This window comes from Carcharodon carcharias, chromosome 3 (assembly GCF_017639515.1).
Source record: "Carcharodon carcharias isolate sCarCar2 chromosome 3, sCarCar2.pri, whole genome shotgun sequence".
Lineage (NCBI taxonomy): Eukaryota > Metazoa > Chordata > Chondrichthyes > Lamniformes > Lamnidae > Carcharodon > Carcharodon carcharias.
The window spans coordinates 88,577,230-88,598,989 of NC_054469.1; the positions used below are offsets into that span (position 1 = coordinate 88,577,230).

At 42.1% G+C, this 21,760-nt stretch overlaps 1 protein-coding gene across 1 annotated transcript in view; it reads left to right on the forward strand.

Annotated features, from left to right (window-relative positions):
* cntnap2a (contactin associated protein 2a) overlaps positions 1-21,217 on the forward strand; it is a 1,656,857-nt gene extending 1,635,640 nt beyond the window's left edge. The window contains exons 23-25 of the mRNA XM_041183966.1: positions 412-639; positions 12,306-12,380; positions 19,867-21,217. Coding sequence (XP_041039900.1) covers positions 412-639; positions 12,306-12,380; positions 19,867-20,066 — 503 coding nt within the window. The 3' untranslated portion in view covers positions 20,067-21,217. The remainder of the gene's footprint in view (positions 1-411; positions 640-12,305; positions 12,381-19,866) is intronic.
* Positions 21,218-21,760: the final 543 nt, after the last annotated feature.

Consider the following 21,760-nt stretch of genomic DNA (forward strand, 5'->3'; position numbering starts at 1 on the left):
TTTTAATTGACAGAAAATACATTGGATGGAGTTTTTATATAGTATTAACATGCACCTTTCTATATATGGGTAGATGCATTACATATCCGCTGTCGTGGCACACAATCCCAGAAACAATGCAGTTAAGTGACTCCCAAAGAATTCTCCATCTCTGTCCACTTGAACTATGCCAGAATGCTGGTACAACCCAATATGTCTGGGCCCTTACTGTAACAATTGAAATAGGATATTAAATCGTTTCATTTGTATGCAGATTGCAACTTCTCCTTTTCACCCACAGCAACTGGATACTTAGTGGACTATGAATACTTGTTTTAAAAATGTTTACCTTTTCAGCAGCAGTACAGTGTCCATTTTCAGATCGAATCTGATACTTAATGCTTATTTTAACAGCTTTTTTTGTTGTTGCAGAAATTGGAAACATTGACCAGGAAGTACAGAAGTATAATACCCCAGGTTTTGTCGGCTGCCTGTCACGAGTTCAGTTTAACAAGATTGCACCACTCAAGGCTGCACTGAGGCCTAGCACTTCTTCTCCAGTCAGTGTCCAAGGAGAATTTGTTGAATCCAATTGTGGCGCATCGCCTTTAACCATTTCACCAATGCCAGCTGCAACAGATCCCTGGCATTTTGGCTCAGGTATGAATTGGTAGTATTTTGTTTATTGCTTCACTTTTAAGGTTGTTGTTAATCTTTTAATACATTGGGGTGTAATTTTGACCTTGTTGCCTGGGCAGAGAGAAAGATTGAGCTGGAAGGGTCACTCATCCATTACGGATCTGCCAGAATTTCTGTGAATTTACTGGAAGGTCACACAAGTAAAGTCTAGTATCTAATTGTACTACATTGTTTCCCAGGAACCATGTAAATTAAACTTGTAACAGGACATTTTTTAAGAATATTTTCTGTTATTTTCATCAGATTATCTCCACCTATTCACATTGGCATCACTCTCTAGCAGCACTCACAATGTGAGATCAATGACTTGATTCGTGTGTATATGTGTATATAACCATCAGCATATATCATATCAGAAACTGTGAAAAATGAGGAGGGATTTAAGTAAGTATTTAACTGAACAACTATAAGGTTAGAAGAGTGGCAGTCATTGTAGCATAAGAGTCTGGCACATATAGGGTTAACATAGGACTGAATACAGTACCATTCACACAATGATGTAGGAGAACACCTGACCCACAGCTAGGGGTCTGTCTAGCATTGCACAGAGCCATGTGCACAAGCAAGCATGGAGACAGCTCCTAGCTTGAACCCTTTACTGTATATATGTACATAGCTCTTATAGTTTATAAATACATACAGTTAACCCATTCAAGACTATGAAGACTTCATTAAGACCTACCGAACGGTATCCAACACCCTACAACAGTCATCACGTGAATTGTTTTAAACAGTTGGTCACTCCCATTTTACATCTGATTAAAATCTTAAGTTTCTTTCCAAACTTCTTACCTGCCTTTTATAGTAACAACACTGATATTTGCACCCTTTTTTGGGTCCTTTATGACATCAGAATATGATGTTGCTATAAAATGTTACATCTGGCCTTTAACCTACCCCCCATATTGAAAGTGGCAGCATTTTAAACAATTATGTTACCCAAATGGTTTCTAATAAAAAACAAAACCAGATGTGTTTTTGGTGGGGTTGTGGGGCACATAAAATAGGACAGGTGCTCACTCCCATAAGACAGTAGGTGGACAGATGCTGAAATTGGCAGCCTGCCCGCCATATTTAAATAAATAATCAAGGGTCAATTGAGCTTGTTAACAAACCACTTGACCCTGATAACACACTGCCCACGCCATAATATGGTTGGCCTCCTCGCTCAATATCCTGGACTTGTCTAACTCCAGGATCCATTGGGCTGCCTTCTTGGGACAGGTTGCAGTCCCGGCAGTGCCCAATTATGAGATCTTGGTGCTGCCAGGACTCCTGGAGCTGCCAGCCAGTGTAATTGGCTGGCAACTCCCAAGGGCGGTTCTGTTGAAGAGTCATGTGGACTGGAAACGTTAACTGTGCTCCTCTCCACAGATGCTGCCAGACCGGCTGAGTTTTTCCAGGTATTTTTGTTTTTGTTTTTGTTTTGGATTTCCAGCATCTGCAGTTTTTTGCTTTTATCTTAGTGAAGTTTAAAAGCCCTGCTGCCTTCTTCTCCTTTACTATTTTCAGCTTTGGTGCTGAATAATGGTGTGTCCTCTGGGCTTTGCCAGTTTCCAGTGATAACACTGGAGTCAAGTTATGTTAAAATTGGAGCTGATTTTTTGCATCGTCCAGTATTTGCTCAAAATAATTTAGCAAAACCTATGCAAAGACTTCTGCCTATTCCTCTTTTGCCTGTTCATAGATAAAAGCTGCCAGCCAACAATTTATTTCTATTGCAGTTATTTACAGCGCAGAAACAGGCCATTTGGCTGTTGCTGTTTATACCCTACATGAATTTTTACACACATCGCCTACCCCATCTTGCACACTCATTTATTTTTAACACTTCTTTTTAAAAAAAAGTTGTGATTTTTTTTTATTTTCATGGGATTTAGGTGTCGCTGGCAAAGCCAGCATTTGTTGCCCATCCCTAATTACCCTTGAACTGAGAACTTGCTAGGCTATTCCAGAGGGCAGTTAAGTTAATCATATTGCTACAGGTCTGGAGTCACATGTAGGCTAGATCAGGTAAGAATGACAGATTTCCTTCCCTAAAGGACATTAGTGTGAACCTGGTGGCTTTTTGTCACGGTCACCATTATTGAGACTAGGGGCAGAATTTTCCCACCGAAAGAGCTCAGAGATCTCCCTGAGGCACCTCTGTGCCTCAGGGAGATTAGTTTATAGTTTAAACATTTAAATAAAGAAAGGAAAATATTTTAAGACATGTCCCCTCAGGTGACAGTGTCACATGAGCTGGGACATGTCAGTGAAATTTTTTTTAAAATTTTATTTAATTAATAATCCTTTCATGAAACCGCATCCCACCCGTGTATGAGGTTTCATGAAAAATGTGAAGGCTGCCTGGGCACTTCACCTGCCCACCAACCTTAAGATTGGACAGGCAGCATTCTTAACCACTTTAATTACTTTCTTAATGGCCTTAATAGGCCTTTGACAGTTCAGCGGGTGCGCAGCCGAGTCGAATGCGCACCCGCCAAACTGAAAATCTAAATGATGCACTGTGATATCGGGACGCCCGCCCGCCGTCACCACATGTTATTTTACGTGCCAGCAAGTGGGCCCCACCCCACTCGCTGACCGTAAAATTCTTCCCTAGATTTCAATTTCAGATTTATTAATTGAAGTTAAATTCCACCATGGTGGGACTTGAACACATGTCCCCAGGGCATTAGCCTGGGCCTATGGATTTCCAGTCCAGTGACATCACCACTGCACCACCATCTCCCCCTAACTCAGTTCTGCAAAACAGCTTTAGTTAGCATAGTGCAGGGAATAGGTGGGATGAAATGCAGTGAAACACAGAGGCAGAATTGATAGAACATTAACTATCAGTAAACTGTGAAACGCAACACACTCAAGCCATGCTACCTATGCAACCCCATCACCTCAAGTGACCCAAGAAAGCAGAGAAACAGAAACAAGATCAACAAAGGAAGGAGAGAGAAAACAGAACACAAATGAAAGAAATACTTATTTTTATATTATTTTGATTGGATGTAGGTGTCACTGACGAGGCCAGCATTTGTTGCCCCTCCGAATTGCCCTTGAACTAAGTGTCTTACTAGGCCATTTCAGAGGGCAGTTAAGAGTCAACCACCATTGCTGTGGATCTGGAGTTGCAGCATGTAAGCCAGACCACATAAGGATGGGAGATTTCTATTTCTAAAGGACATTAGTGAACCAGGTGGGTTTTTGCGACAATCAGTAGTTTCATGGCACTTCATTTCTGAGAGAACTTTCAATTCCAGATTTATTAATTGAATTTAAAATCTTCCAGCTGCCATGGGATTTAAATCCATGCTCCCCAAGTATTAGCTTGGATTATTAGTCCAGTGATATTACCACGAAGCTACCGTCTCCCCCTAAAGTGAAACAGAACAGGCACAGGAAGAACTGGCAACAAAATGGTACAAACACAGGAAACAGAGGGACTGCTTCTGCTGATTTTCCATGAGAAATGTCACGGGTGATTCACCAGTCATAATGTTAGTCTGGTATTTAGGATACAGGCCCAGGGATCGTGAGTTGAAATCTCACTATACCAAGCTGTGAATTCAGTTCACTAAATTTTGCAATTTGTGGGTTCAGGATGGGAGGAATATCTTTTAATTAAATAAAAAGCTTCTGGATTCTTGTAAAAACCCAACTGGTTTACTATTGACCTTATCAGGAAAAGAACCAGCCACCCCTACCCACTCTGGCCTTCGTTTAATTTCTGTCCCACAATGACTCTTAAAGCTGGATTTTACAGGGCACCATGTACCTGGTCCCTGACTAAAAGGTCTGTTGGGAGCTTGCTCTCAGAAAATCAGCTACTCTATAGCCATTTTACACTTGGTGGAGCTTCAATTAGACCACCTGGAGAGGAGGTTCCACCTTAAAGAGCTGCCAGACAATCCAGTTGGCCAGCAGCTCTGTATACCCAGCAGAACCGGGTTGGAGTGGCAGCCACTGCTTGGAACTACAGCCAGTCCCCGAAGAAGAGGAGGCTATAGAATCCGGTCCAAAAGTAAGTCCAGGGTTTTGGTGGGGCCTGGCTGGCAGGCCCAAGTGAGGGGTTGGGGAGACAAAAACAAAAATTGCTGAAAAAACTCAGCAGGTCTGACAGCATCTGTGGAATCGAGTCTGTATGGCTCTTCATTAGAACTTTAGTTCTGATGAAGAGTCATATGGACTCGAAATGTTAACTCTCTCTCCCTCTCCACAGATGCTGTCAGACCTGCTGAGTTTTTCCAGCAATTTTTGTTTTTGTTTCAGATTTCCAGCATCCGCAGTATTTTGCTTTTATCGAGGGGTTGGGGAGCTCGGTTTTAGAGGCCATTGGGGAGTGTTAAGTGGGGGAGTCAATGACCTTAGTGGGGAGGGGAGGGATGCCTCCGAGAGGCACAGGGGACTCACAAAGGATGTTCCCACACCTTGATCGACACCTGCCTGCACAGTAAAAGCTGCCACGTGTAAAATAGCGGCAGAGGCAGGATGAGGCACTTAAGGGCATCAGTAGCTCCAAGGGCGGGCACCTGCACTGCCCTCTCCCTTGCACCGACGCACCCCCCCCCCCCAAACATTCAAGACCAGTCAGGGTAGGCGGAAAAGCGGTGGGCAGGCCACATATGCATACTGCAAGGCCCACTGTACACCCCCGCATCCCACCCCTGACATCAAACATGCCAGCAGGGGGGAAAATCCAGTCCCCAGGGAAACTTGGAGGGGGTAATCAATACTCTCATGATAGCATCACCATTGTCCCAAGAGCAAAAATAAATAAAATCAAAGGCATTTTGGTAAGAATTCGGAATCCAGTTCTGAGGTTATGTATGTTCAGTGGATTCTGTGTATTAATATGCTTGTGTTGCATTAGCATAATCAATGTTTTGTAGAAAATCTTTCAGCTACTTGTAATGGTTCATTTAGTTTCATTTTGCATGGAACTAGCCTCCTGTCATTTTAACAAATGGCTCGATCAGATAAATTAGCCTAAGAGTTAATTTTCATTATTGCTCAAATTATTTTGATTTGTTCTGTAGGCTTTCTTAGTGTTGATGCACATAATTGAGCATAGATTTAGTTACCAAATACAATGTGCTTACAATGAATTTAGTAGTTACACAATTACCGCTGTGTTCAAATTTTTTAATGGAATGAACACTGTTTAATACTCATGAATTCTTTAGGTTTTTCCTCATATATCCAGGTTATGGAGGCAATATGGCAGTAGGCGGCATGAGAAGCAATAAAACCTATTTTATGGGATGAAATTATTTTTTCTCTTTTATTTGCTTCCATAATTTATTTTGTACAAATGTAGCTGGAAAAGGGCATTCTATTCCTCTAGGAGTAATGGCCTATTTCTCTCTTGCATGCTCAAGTAGTAAAATTAAAATGTTGCTGTTTTTCAGGTGACTGTATTTATAGAACATCTGTGGGAAGTCTGGCTCACTCAAAACTAACCCTTCCCTAACCAAGTGGTTGGGTAAGATAGGGGAAATATCAATTGAATGCTGATCAACCATGATCTATTTGAATGGCAGAACAGGCTCAAAGGACTGAGTGGTCTACTCCTGTTCCTAACTGCCGACAGCCTCTTTCTTGCCTGATAAACAAGTAGATTAGAATCCGGTGTGTGAGCTTGGACATTCAGTTGCCTGCCTAAAAATGTACGTCCAGTGCCAAAAACCCAGACAGTAGGCTGTTTAAATATGCAAATCAGAGTCTAATGCCAATTATAGCAAATCAGTTGCAATTTTCTTGTAAAAACTAAGTGGAGCCATATCAAATGCAGGTTTGTTTCATTTTTCTAAGCATTAGAAAACCCTTGCTGCTGGGGACACACTGGATGAGTATTTTTTAATGAATTCTGTGAAGTCAGGAGGCTCCTCCTATCCCCACAAAACCTTGCTGTCAGTATGTTCTCTTTTCTCTGCCCTAACCCCCAAAACTGGCTGTGCCTGCCTGCCAGCTCCATACAAAGGTTAGCCTGTTTTCTTTGGTGCAAAACAGACAAGCTAGAGCACCATTTGGTGCCCAAGTTTACTGGTAAAACTTAAATGAGGCCTGAAGCTAAAAATGTTTCACGCATTCCAACTCTAACCTTGTGCGCGTGCCAAGGCCACACACAGAGGGCCCATCTGTTTGGGGTCAGAACTGAAAATCTGATGATGCAGCTTTTGACCTCAACCTTAGAATGTGAACAAGAGTTACCCAATCTAATCTGAGATTTCTCACCATTCACCCAGCCTAACACCACAAGAATGCTGCCATGTTCAACTAATCCATGTGATGTGCAGCCATGTTCACCTAATCTATGTGAGGTGCTGAACTTCATAAATAATTCAGGTGCTGCTATTTGAAAGATTGTTGCCAGTAGTATGTGACATCGAATCAAATAGAATGTACAACACAGAAACAGGCCATTCAACCCAGTCCAGTATTTATGTTCCACCCGAGCCTTCCCCCATGCTTCCTCATCTAATTCTATCAGCATAACCCTCTATTCACATCTTCATACACTTATGAAGCTTTTTCTTAAGTACAGTACATCTATTTGTTCAACCATTTGAAGTAGTGAGTTCCGCATTCTTATCACTCTCTTGGTAAAGAAGGTTCTTCTGAATTCCCTATTTCATTTCTTGGTGACTATCATATGTTGATGGCCTCTAGTTATGCTTTCCTCCACAAGTGGAAACATGCTGTCTCTACCCACTCTATCAAAATGTTTAAGAATTTAAAAGCCTTCCTTTAGCTAACACCTCAGCCTTCTCTTTTCAGAAGAGACCAAACCTGTTCTTCATTTCCTGATAGGTATAACCTTATATTTCTGGTATCATTCTTGTAAATATTTTTTTGCACCTGCTGCAGTGCCTGTATATCATTTTCATAAGATGGCAACCAGAACTGTAAACAGCACTCCCAAGTGTGGTCTAACCAGGGTTCCATATAACTTCAGCATAATTTTACACTTTGATTATATCCTTCAGTAATCCCTCATGATTTCCACAGATTTTCCATCAAAATTACAAAGGACGATTGAGAGAAGCCTGTTGGAAATTCTACTTTATTTAGTTTTTGTGATATTGCACTTCAGCTAGACCATAAGACGTAGGAGCAGAAGTAGGCCATTCGACCTATCGAGTCTGCTCCACCATTCAATGAGATCGTGAATGATCTGATAATCCTCAACTCTACTTTCCTGCCTTTTCCCCATAATCCTCTATTTCTTTACTGTCTATCTCAGCCTTGAATATAATTAACAACCCAGCCTCTACAACCCTCTGCAGTAAGGAATTCCACAGATTCACTACCCTCTGAAAGAAGAAATTCCTCCTCATCTCTGCCTTAAATGGGTGATCCCTTACTCTGAGATTATGCCCTCTGGCCCTAGACTCCCCCACAAGGGGAAACAACCTCTCAGCATCTATCCTATCAAACCCCCTAATTATTTTATATGTTTCAATAAGATCACCTTTCATTCTTCTAAACTCCAATGAGTACAGGTGCAACCTACTCAACCTTTCCTCATAAGAAAATCCCTCCATACCTGGGATCAACCTAGTGAACTTTCTCTGGACTGCCTCCAATGCCAGTATACCTTCCTTAGATAAGGGGACCAAAATTGTTCACAGTATTCTAGGTGTCATCTAACTAGTGCCTTGTATAGATTTAGCAAGATTTTCCTATTTTTATACCCCATTCCCTTTGAAATAAAGACCAACATTCCATTTGCATACTAGCTTTTTGGGATTCATGCATGAGGACCTCCAAATCCCTCTGTGCTGCACCTTCCTGTACATCACAATATTAATTTTCAGTACATCACAATATTACTACTTCACCCAGTGTATATAGGGCAGAATTCATCATCCTTCGGGAGTGAAATAGTGCACGATGACATCAGGCGAGCATGCACTCTCACGATCTTTCGGTCAGCGGGCGTGCACGAGAGCAGCAGTGTGCCCACTGACAATTAAGAGGCCCATTAAGATCCTTGAGTAATTAATTAAGTTGCATTTTTTGCTGCCTACTCAACCATTTAGTTGGCGGGCAGGTGAATAGGCCAGGCGGCCTTTGCATTTTTAACGAAACCTCATCCACAGACAGGATGAGGTTTCCATTGGTTACTTTAAAAAAAAATTTAATTTTTAATATCCTTTTTTACATGTCCCTCTTCATGTGACTGAGTCATTTTTGCGGACGTGTTCATAGATGTAAAAAGTTTATTTTTCATTTTAAAATCCTTCAGCCTCTTTGAGGCAGCTCTACGCCTCTATTATTTGCCCCAAAAAAATCTATCATGGACAGTGGTTTGGTAGCATCACGATTGACTGAGCTAGCCAAGTCCTAAAGGACATAGCTTCTTGACTTGGTCTGCGGCAGGTGGCGAAGGAAGCAACAAGTGGGGACAACCTACTTGACCTCTACCTCACCAATCTACCTGTCGCAGATTAGTCTGTCCATGACAGTGTTGGTAGGAGTGACCACCACACAGTCCATGAGGAAACAAAGTTCTGCTTTCACATTGAGGATACCCTCCATTGTGTAGCACCACCACCATGCTGAATGGGATAGATTTTGAACAGATTTAGCAATTCAAAACTAGGTGTCCATGAGGCGCCATCAGCAGCAGAATTATATTCAACCACAATTTGAAACTCATACCATTACCATCAAGCCATGGGATCAACCCTGGCTCAATAAAGAAGACAGGAGGGCATGCCAGGAGCAGCGCCAGGCACACCTAAAACAGCTGTCAACCTGATGAAGCTCCAGTGTCGGACTACTTGCATGCCAGACAGCAGAAGCTGCATGCGTTAGACAGAGCTTAGCAATCCCACAAACAACAGATTAGATCTAATCACTGCAGTCCTGTCACATCCAATCGTGAATGGTGGTGGACAATTAAACAACTCATTGGTGGTGGAGGAGGCTCCAGAAATATCCCCATCTTCAGTGATGCAGGAGCCCAGCACATCAGTGCAAAAGGTAAGGCTGAAGCATTTGCTACAATATTCAGGCAGAAGTGCCAAGTGGATGATCCATCTTGGCCTCCTTTGGAGGTCCCCAGCATCATATATGTCAGTCTTCAGCCAATTCACATGACTCCATGGGATATCAAAAAATGGCTGAAAGCAAATGATACTGCAAAGGCAACGAACCCTGACAATATTCCAGCAATAGTACTGACGACATGTGCTCCAGAACTAGCTGCACCCCTAGCCAAGCTGTTCCCGTACAGCTACGACACTGGCATCTGCCCAGCAATGTGGAAGACTGCCCAGGTATGTCCTATCCCCAAAAAGCTGGACAAATTCAACCCAGCCAATTACCACCCCATCAGTCTATTCTTGATCATTAGCAAAGGTATCATCAACCGTACTATTAAGTGGCACTTACTTAGCAATAACCTGCTCAATGATGCTCAGTTTGGGTTGCGTCAGGATCACTCAGCTCCTGAACTCATTTCAGCCTTGATCTAAACATGGACAAAAGAGTTAAACTCCAGAGGTGAGGTGAGAGTGACTGCCCTTGACATCAAGACAGCATTTGACCAAGCGTGGTATCAAGGAACCCTAGCAAAACTCAAGTTAATGAGAATCGGGAGGAAAACTCCCCACTGGTTGGAGTCGTACCTTGGATAAAGGAAGATTTTTGTGGTTGTTGGAGGTCAATCAATTCAGTCCTGTGATGTCACTGCATGAGTTCCTCAGGGTAGTGTCCTAGGCCCAACTATCTTCAGCTGCTTCATCAAAGACTTTACCTCCAACATAAGGTCAGAAGTAGGGATGTTCATGGATTACTGCACAATGTTCACCATTTGTGACTCCTCGGATGCTGAAGCACTCTATGTCCATATGTAGTAAGACCTGGACAATATTCAGGCTTGGGCTAATAAGTGGCAAATAATATTTGTGCCACACAGCTGCCAGGGAATGACAATCTTCAACATTTGCATTGCTGAATTCCCCACTATCAACATCCTGGGGGGGTTACCATTGACTAGAAACCGAACTGGACTAGCCATATAAATAATGTGACTACGAGAGCAGGTCAGAGGCTGGGAATTCTGCAGCAAGTAACTCAACTCCTCACTCCCCAAAGCCTGTCTACAATCTACAAGGCACAAGTCAGGAGTGTGATGGAATATTCTCCCCTTGCCTGCATGTGTGCAGCTTCAACAACACTGAAGAAGCTCGACACCATCCAGGACAAAGCAGCCGCTTGATTGGCACCCTGTCCATCACCTTAAGCATTCACTTCCTCAACCACCAACGCACAGTGGCTGCAGCGTGTATCATCTACAAGAAGCACTGCAGCATCTCCCCAAGGCTCTTTTGACAGCACTTTACAAACCCGCAACCTCTACCACCCAGAAGGACAAGGGTAGCAGATGCATGGAAGCACCACCACCTTCAAATTCCCCTCTAAATCACACATTACCCTGACTGGAATTATATCACCGTTCTTTCACAATTATAAAGTCAGCATCCAGGAATTCCCTTCCTACGTCACATGGCTGAAGCGGCTCAAAAAGGTAGCTCATCACAGCCTTCTCAAGGGCAATTAGGGATGGACAATAAATGCTTGCCTAGCAAGCGATGCCCACATCTCTCAACAAATTTTTTTAAAGGCCTGAATTTTCCCGTCAGCGATTTGAGGTTGGGGCCTGCTTGCTGACGGGAAAATGACATGGAATGACATTGGGAAGAACCCCCACCGTTTTCCCAGTCCATTTAAATATTGAGGAAGGCGGGCAGGCAGTGAAATCAGCTGTCCGCCCGCCAACCTGTCAATGGCCAATTAAGGCCATTGGCAGGATAATTAAGGTAGTTAAAGGCCCTGCCCATCCAACCTTAAGGCTCGCGGGCAGGCCAGGAGCCCCAGCTGGCAATAGAAAATACATAAAACCTCATCCACTGGTGGGATGAGGTTTCATGTCCGCTTTAAAAATGTTTAATAAATTTTATGTGATATTTATTAACACGTCCCATCTTGTGTGACATTGTCACATGAGGGGGACGTTTATAATTTTTTTTATTTATTTATTATGTTTGTAAAACTTTCACCGATCTCCCTGAGACAGCACTTTGACAGATGGGGAATCCGGAAGCACATAGCTCAAAATGGCAGCAGGACCCACTTCGGTGGCAGAGTTCGGCTGCCCGCCTGCCAACCTAGGGCAAAATTCTGCCCAAAGTCTAGCAGGGGCTTGAACCAACAAACTTTTGAATCAGAGATGAGAGTGATATCAAACGCTGTTCAACATGTTAATGTGCTTTAGAAGAAAATGTTATTTAAATATGTTTATAGTGTTAAAGAATATACATTGTATTTAGGAACCCTAGTTTTTTGACCTACAGAAGTCAACAGCACTAAGCAATCCAGCAAGAATTTGCTCACGTTTAGTATCAATGCTGAAAATACTGCTTGGCCCCAATCCCATCTTGTTAATTTCTTAAAATAACCACGTGTTTCTCAAAGCCAAAAGGTTCCTGCAGAACTCTTCAACTCCTAAAAGCTGAACCATTTCCTAGTAAAACTCTTTCGCATTTCTTTTAATTAGCCCAATCTAATTAACCAAAGGAGAGTTATTAGGTTTCTGACATAAAGTTTATTTTCATTTTCAGCTAGTGCAGAGTTTCCATACAATGAAGAGAGTACCATCACAGATGGAGTGAATCGAAACTCGGCAATTATTGGTGGTAAGTGTTGGAGTCTCAGGAAATCGCTAAGTATGAAACAAATCCCATGGAAATAGGGGCTTTCCCTTTGTGGGTTAGATTGAACAATATAGAAAACATCTTCGTGTTCGATAACTGTTGCTGTTAAGAACCTGGGTCATTTATGGTCATCCGAGAGTTCTCTTTACTTGAATCCAAGCCTTGTTCTCAATTTCATCAAGGTGAGCAATATTCAATAATTGGTACACCTACATTCCAATTGGAAAAGAGGAAAGGACATTCCTTACCATTTTATAATTATTTATCACCTATAATTAAATAATTGAAATGGTTTTAAAATTGAATCATAAAGATCAGTACAATGTGAGACTTTCATATTCAAAATATTAGCAGCTCAGAGAGAACTGGGGTCCTTAAAATTGAGAAATTGTCACACTTGGAGCTAATTTAGGTCAGCAAGCAAAGGAGTGATGGGTGAACAGGACTTGGTGCGTGTTAGGATACGGGCAGCAAAGTTTTGGATGAGCTCAAGTCTACAGTGGGTGGAAGGTGGAAAAACTCAGCTGGTCTGGCAGCAACTGTGGAGCAAGGAACAGAGCTATATTTCAAGCTAATATAGCTCTTCAAAACTGAAGAGATGTGGAAATGTGATGGGTTTTATGCTGTTGAAGAAGGAGTAGGGGGCAGGTGGTGCAAAAGGGGAGGTCAGGGATAATTTAGAAAGCTGGGGGAGATTAAATGACAAAGAGATCATGGAACAAAAGGCAAAGAGAGTGGTAATGTTAGTAGTAAAGGAATAAAGCATTGGTCCAGAGTAGGTGTTAATAGCAGAATAAAGATCAGCACTGTCTGACCTTTACAGGTCATTAAAACAAGATACAGACTGGCGCTAGGGGGAAAAAATACACAATGTAAGTCAGAGCTCATTGGCTTAAGTTGTTGAATTCCAGAAGGTTGTTGAGTCCAGAAGGCTGTGACGTGCCAAATTGGAAGATGAGGTGCTGTTCCTTGAGCTTGCCTTGGGCTTCACTGGAACATTGCAGCAGGATGAGGATAGATGCGTGAGTGTGAGAGCAAAGTGGTGAATTGAGATGACAGGCAATTGGAAGGTCACGATCATGCTTGCGGACCGAATGGAGATATTCTGCAAAGCGCTCACCCAGTCTGCGTTTTGCCTGCCTAAAGTCGAGGAGACTGCATTCTGAGCAGCAAATACAGTAGAATAAATTGAAAGAAGTACAAGTAAATCACTGCTTCACCTGGAAGGAGTGTTTGGGGCCTTGGACAGTGAAGAGGGAGGAGGTAAAGAGGCAGATGCACAGGATGTGCCATGGGAAGGGGATGAAGTATTGGATTATGAAAGAAGAGTGTCACGGAGGAACGGTCCATTTGCTTCAAGGACTTAGCCGATTATCCACAGACAGCAGCTTCCATATAAACCGGGTTCCACCCATGCAAATGGCACACATCTTTCCAGAACCATCTCAACTCTTAGCACCTGTATTTTAACTTTTTTTCCTTTGGTACTACTTCCTGGTCAAGGGATGCCAGGTCATGTGGGCCAGTATTTATTATACAAAAATTATAGCTGATCTCATTACAATTGATACAAACTCTTAAAAGTCCTTTTCAAACAATTACAGATTCCCCAAACATTTTAAAGCAATTACAATTTTTTCCCATTGGTCCTGCTGCCTGTCAAAGGCTGCCACAACATGTATTCTTCATTCTAGCCCCCCCTTCTCCTCTGCTGGTGCTGCTCAAGCCCCTCCAGTCACTAGATAAAAACAAAAAACTGCGGATGCTGGAAATCAAAACAAAAACAAAAACAGAATTACCTGGAAAAACTCAGCAGGTCCGGCAGCACCGGTGGAGAAGAAAAGAGTCGACGCCTCGAGTCCTCATGACCCTTCGACAGAACTAGGTGAATCCTAGTTCTGTCGAAGGGTCATGAGGACTCGAGGCGTCGACTCTTTTCTTCTCCGCCGGTGCTGGCGGACCTGCTGAGTTTTTCCAGGTAATTCTGTTTTTGTTTTTGTCCCCTCCAGTCACTCCCATTCCTGATGCCACTCTCTCCCTTTCCCATTCTTTGTGATTCCCCACCCACTCACTCCTCCTCCTATGATGTGCACCTTTTCTCTTTGCTGCTGCTCACCCCATCCCCCCCACTCCCAAGTCCCTCTCGTCACCCTTCTCCCCCAACCCCAGGAACCCCTGTTTCACCTGTCAACTCCCCTTTCACCATTACCACTCTTACTCCCACAACGGCACCACCAACTCTGCTGTGACATCAGCGTAACTAAGAATCTAGGGGTACCATTTGGGCAATGGGATGTGGGAGAAGTGATAGGAGTGGGGTGTGGTGAGCCAGGGTGGTGGGAGAGTCATGATGGTGGAGGGGGTGACCGGCACTGGATAATGGCGGGGGCGGGGGGGGGGGGGGGGGGGGATGTGGTTTGGTTTGGGGAGTGCAGGTTGGCGGATGAGCTAGTTTGCAAGATGTTTGTGGGAATGAGTTGGGGTTGTGGGTCAGGGGCTTAGCAGCACCCGGGGCTAACAGATGTGTGAAGATTCTCCTCCTGATTTAAATGCCTGTTTGGAACACACCTAATAAATAGTCCAAAAAAGTAGTTAAGTCACAGGAAAACAGCTCAAGTTATGTGATGACAGTCCCGGTGGGATCATCAGCAGAGTGTCGCGCAGAATCCTTTCACATGAACCAGCAGTACAGGGTTCCAACGTAAGTCAGCGACCTGGAACTTCCAACTGCGTTACAGCCCTCAATCGATTGAATGTCTCAGCATTCGCCGCGATTGGGATCGGAAGATCTGGGCCAATTATCTTCACTTGGCCCACTGACACGTTGCTCTGTAGTTTGTGCTTATTTATTGTGTGACTCCCAGCATTGGTATTGGAGAAACACCTTGTCCTTTTATTTTCATCAATTTCTAAAATCCTGTAATAGCTTTGCAGTATGCAATATGCTTCCAATAACTTAGTTTCCTTTGAGGACTGTAGCTCTGATGCACTTATTTATTGGGTATATTGGAGTGTAACGTATAGGCTAATAAATCAGTTGCAAATAAGTTTCAAACGGAATAGGAGTCTGAAATATCTTGTAAATCAAACCCATTTATGTTATTATGTACCCCAAATGAAACTAGTTCAAACAGATTAACACTGGCTAGGTTCATATATATTTGTTGCATATGCAGTTCATGCAACATGTCATATAACAATCACAGATCAGGACACTTAATGGACAAAAGTAAAGCTTTAAACAAATTACAACACAGAAAATTACCTTTAAACCCTATAAATATTTTTATTACGAAGTTATAGCTTATCTAGTGTGCTTGTATACGATATGACTGTTGCCATGTTACACCATTTTATTGTTGAAATGTTTATTCATTTACTAATAAAGATTTAGTACAACTTCCTTTATTGAAATTTGAATTAGAAAATAAAATTAAGTTCCTACTTCACCTCAATGATCAGTGAAACAGAGCCTGATATCACTGCACCAGTGGAACCCAATTGTTGCAAGTTCCTATGCATATTTTTCTGCCAATTAAATTAGTTCAGCATTGAAAGAGCACCACCGTCAGTCTGAAACAAAGAGTGCAGCTATGTTAATATATCTTCAGGCGCTCAACTTTCTGCTAATAAACAGTTTTTCTGAGCTAAGTTAAGGGGGAATAAAATGTGCAACAGCAATTTAGTAATTTGGAAGTAATACCTGTCGTACTGCTTTGGGAATCAAGTACAGGCGAATTAGCCCTGAGTGCAAGTAATCTTAGGGGCAGTGTTTTCTAGTTGTAGAAGGTCTAGCATGTAGCCTCATCAGGACCCATGTAAATAGTTTACTGTTTCTAACAAGAAACCCATCCAGTACACCAAGTTTATTACCAGCAGGTTTTTTGAACAGTATCCATTTCAATTCCAAACATAGTTTGTCCTTAATTTTTGGTGCACTCTGCACTATCAGAGCACCCAAGTAACTTACATCCAGAGAGCTGCAGTTGTGAAAAATTAGCTGAGAGCAGCAGCAGAATCGCTCATTCTTTGTTTTTGCTTCCATAAGGGAAGCACTTGATGGTCTGGCTCAGGTTGATAATCAGCCAAAAGGAGGATTGGAGATCTGCACCTGAATTTTGCCACACAGTTGCAAAAACAGTTGCACGTTTTATTCCCCCTTAATTTAGCTCAGAAGAAATGTTTACTTTATTAGCAGAAAGCTGAGCGCCTGAAGATATAGTAAAGTTGCTGCACTCTTTGTTTCGGACTGACGGTGGTGCTCTTTGAACTAATTTAACTGGCAGAAAAATATGCACAGGCACTTGCAACAATTGGGTTCCACTGGTGCAGTGATATCAGGTTCTGTTTCACTGATCATTGAAGTAAAGTAGGAACTTAACTTTATTTTCTAATTCAAATTTCAATTTGCAAATATATTTTATTGTCAAGCTGCTGCAGCATGTGCAAAGTATTTTCTTTGTGTGTTAAACATTGGTTGAATACAACTATGAATGCATAAAATACTTCTTTAAAAAAAAGATTTCACTGAAGAAGAATTATTGCATTTAATGACCTCATCTTGATAACTTACAATCAGTTAAATAACAGGTCAGGACAGAAATAACTATATAACTGGATTGTAAATGTGCTTCACATGCGTATTTATTTAACAAACATCCGCCACCATTCAATGCAAAAATCTGCAGATTTAGTCTTTCACCAAAGTTTGAAATTCTGTCATGAATGCACCAGGCACAACAAATCTTAGAGTTAAAAACAAAAAACTGCGGATGCTGGAAATCCAGAACAAAAACAGAATTACCTGGAAAAACTCAGCAGGTCTGGCAGCATCGGCGGAGAAGAAAAGAGTTGACGTTTCGAGTCCTCATGACCCTTCTTAGTACGGCTTCTGGGTTTTGTCCATCAGTTAAAAGCAGAGTTGCTGTGCATGAGGCACATCAGACCTGCCTCTGCTCTCCACCTAGAATGGGAATACCTCTTGCCTTTCACCATAACGTACCCTGTTGGAGCTGCTTGCAATTGTTTGAATCTGCTTTCTTCTGCCCACCTGGAGCAATTAGTTCTGATTGGTTGAGCTGACCACAATGACAGCTCTCTCTCTACACAATGGCTCATGTTGAAATCTGTAGTTTCCCCGTGTTACACATCATTTTAGAAGATAAGCAGTAATCAAGAAAGTAAAGTGCACTTAATGATGATGAAAGTCACACACTCTGCTTTAGGTCAGCATCTTACCAAGTAATTTACAAAGTAAATGTGCATATGCTCTGCATTGAATATTAAGATCATTCATTTTTTTATTTACTAATCAAAAATGCAGTTAGCTACATCTGGATGCCCAGATAGTCACATGTGTTTAATGCCTAATGTATTAGATAACACAAATATCCCCATCCTCAATGATGGAGGAGCCCTGTGCAAAAGATAAGACTGAAGCATTCGCAACAATCTTCAGCCAGAATTGCTGAATGGATAATCCATCTCGGCCTCCTCCGGAGGTCCCCAGCATCACAGATGCTAGTCTTGAGCCAATTCGATTCACTTCACGTGATATAAAGAAACAGCTGAAGGCACTGGATACTGCAAAGGCTATGGGCCTTGAAAACATTCTGGCAATAGTACTGAAGACTTGTGCTCCAGAGCTTGCCGTGCCCCTAGCCAAGCTGTTCTATTACAACAACAGCACTGGCATCTACCCGGCCATGTGGAAAATTGCCCAGGTATGTCCTGTACACAAAAAGCAGGACAAGTCCAACCCGGCCAATTACCGCCCCATCAGTCTACTCTTGATCATCAGTAAAGTAATGGAAGGGGTCATCAACAGTGCTATCAAGCAGCACTTGCTTAGCAATAACCTGCTCACTGATGCCCAGTTTGGATTCCGCCAGCTCCTGACCTTGTTACAGCCTTGGTTCAAACATGGACAAAAGAACTGAACTCCCAAAGTGAGGTGAGAGTGGCTGCCCTTGACATCAAGGCAGCATTTGACCATGTGTGACATCAAGGAGCCCTAGCAAAAGTGGAGTCGATGGGAATCAGTGGGAAAACTCTCTGCTGGTTGAAGTCGTACCTAGCACAAAGTAACATGGTTGTGGTTGTTGGAGGTCAGTCATCTCAGCTCTAGGACATCACTGCAGGAGTTCCTTAGGGTAGTGTCCTAGGCTCAACCATCTTCAGCTGCTTCATCAATGACCTTCCTTCCATCATAAGGTCAGAAGGGGAGATGTTCGCTGCTGATTGCACAATTTTCAGCACCACTCATGACTCCTCAGGTACTGAAGCAGTCCATGTCCAAATGTAGCAAGACCTGGACAATATCCAGGCTTGGGCTGACAAGTGGCAAGTAATATTCGTGCCACACAAGTGTCAGGCAATGACCATCTCCAACAAGAGAGAATCCAACCATCACTCCATGATGTTCGATGGCATTACTATCACTAAATCCCCCACTATCAACATCCTGGGGGGTTACCATTGACCAGAAACTGAACTGGATTTGTCATATAAATACTGTGGCTACAGGAACAGGTCAACGGCTAGGAATCATGCGACAAGTAACTCGCCTCCTGACTCCCCAAAGCCTGTCCACCATCTACAAAGCACCAGTCAGGAATGTGATGGAATACTCCCCACTTGCCTGGATGAGTGCAGCTCCTACAACACTGAAGAAGCTGGGCACCGTCCAGGACAAAGCAGTCCACTTGATTGGCACCACATCCACAAACATTCATCCCCCCCACCACTGACGCACAGTAGCAGCCGTGTGTACCATCTACAAGATGCACTGCAGGAATTCACCAAGGCTCCTTTGACAGCATCTTCCAAATCCACGACTACTACCACCTAGAAGAACAAGGGCAGTAGATAGATGCTAATACCACCACCTGGAAGTTCCCCTCCAAGTCACTCCACCATCCTGACTTGGAAATATATCGCCGTTCCTTCACTGTCGCTGGGTCAAAATCCTGGAACTTCCTTTCTAACAGCACTGTGGGTGTACCTACACCACATGGACTGCAGCGGTTCAGGAAGGTAGCTCACCACCGCCTTCTCCAGGGCAACTAGTGATGGGCAATAAAAGCTGGCCCAGCCAGCGAAGCCCACATCCCATAAATGAATTTTAAAAATATGTAAAAGTAAAAAACTGAGTATGCTGGAAATCTGAAATAAAAACACAAAATGCTGGAGAGAGCAGTTTAATTTGAGCAATTTAAAGCAACCCCCTCACCTCATAACGACTGAGTAAACAACCCAATGCCATTTGCTGCCTGGGATCTCACACAAGTAATGTCCTCTTGGACAAGGTACTGGAAGACAAGCAGTGGAACCAAACCTCTTCAAGGAGTCAGTGTCTTCAGGAAAGAATACATTTCCAAGGAAAAATAATTTTGACAGAAAAATAATTCCATATGGCTAGTCATTCACTTTTTAAGCTCTTGACTAATTATCTTTTTCTTTCTGTTAGGTGTTATTGCAGTCGTAATCTTCACCATCCTTTGCACTTTAGTCTTCTTGATCCGTTACATGTTCCGCCACAAAGGAACCTACCACACCAATGAGGCCAAGGGGGCTGAGTCTGCTGAAAATGCCGATGCAGCTATAATGAACAATGATCCCAACTTCACAGAAACCATTGATGAGAGTAAAAAGGAATGGTTCATCTAAGATGATTCCGGGAAGGTTTTCCACTGATGTTATTTTGGTGATTCAGGAAAGATCAGCACAAATGAACCAAAATGGAAAACACCCACACAAAGAAAAAGAGAATAAGATTCAAAAGAAACCTAAATATATACTATGGATTAGCACCAGTTTTGAAAAGAATTTTCCCAAGTATGTGAATACTAATTGGAATGCATTTACACTTCAGAACAAAAAGCTGATAGTCTAGATGATTGCACATATGCCAAATACCCAGTGTAAATATGTTTTATGTAGGTCATAAACAAGTATAGATTTTGTTTTTGTTGCTCAAAACGCTTATGAAGTTACTGTATTCTACAATGAAAACAGATAAACCTTCATTGCCAGAGTTTGTGCAAAGAATGATTTGGCATGCTGTGGTTAAAAACAACCTGTTTTTTAATTACCATTTAAGCTGGTTGCATATTTCTTTTTTTCAATTTTTGTTTTGTTTCTTAAAGCTTGTTCTCTAGAACCATTTGACTCGCAAGATATAACTAAAATGGTCACAGAGATGTGTGTTTAGACCTACGTTCTTGAGTGTATGTGAGAGGGGAAATATGTGTTACAGAGTGCATGATGGGAACTACCAGAGTTCTCTCTTCACCCACGGTGCCCTGAGTAACTGGAAAAATACTGAAGTGTACACAGCAAATAATTTTAATCTTTTATTTCTGTTCTTAACCTTTTATCACTGTATATATTTTTTATTATATTTTATAAATGTTCATTATCTTGTCCATTTCTAGCCTTTTATGGTAAAACTTTGTGTGGTGCCAGTAAGCATTGTTTCTGCTATTAAGGAGTTGCTTCATTGACAGGGAGACGGTCACTGCTATAAACTAGTCCATGAGGTACAGCAGGGTTTTTGTTTGCATGCTTAGGGAGTCCAGGATATTTACATTGTGAAAGCTCAAAAGTACCTGTATTTGCCTTTGGACTGATTCGGGTGTGATCCATTGTATTCTAATTTAATAAAAACACTCTTACATGTGGTGTTTTCTGTTCAGGAACTTAGGATAGTTTATAAATTTTGGAATTTACAAATTGTGTCATGCCTTATTTTAAGTATGTACTGTAGTTTGGTTTAAAAATTGAGGGGGAATACAACATTAAAAGAGCCTTGCTGTAAATGTGTCATTTTTTTTGACGATGCAGGTTTTGCGTCTATTGCTGATGAGATATTTTGCCTGGATTGCAAGTTAATTTAACATTAACTCTGACTAAGTTTGGCGATCCTTCCCGACATGCTGTGTAGTGCAATGACCACAAACAACTATCCAAATCACTTTATAAAAGTCCTGATCATATGTCTATTCAATGAATAATCCAAAACAATGTCCCTGAGGCTGCAGCCATTCTTCTACTACCCTAAGGAGCTGCTCTCCAATTTTTGCTTAACTTTTCCCTAGCACTCAACTATGTGAGCAGATGGAAGATTTGGTGAACATGCTTCTGAGTGTCAGAATCCATCATGTTCAAAATCAAGATGTGAATGATTACAGATAGGGTAGGCCAAATACTTACCAAAGTTTGATCTTTTATTTATCCAGGTCACCATGGTGTAAGACCATGTGGTGTCCACTGATAATGTCTTTCATAATCATTTGGCTTTTGTCTTGTATACATTCTTTATGTTTATCATAAAGAATGAGCAGCACACAATGAAACAAAAT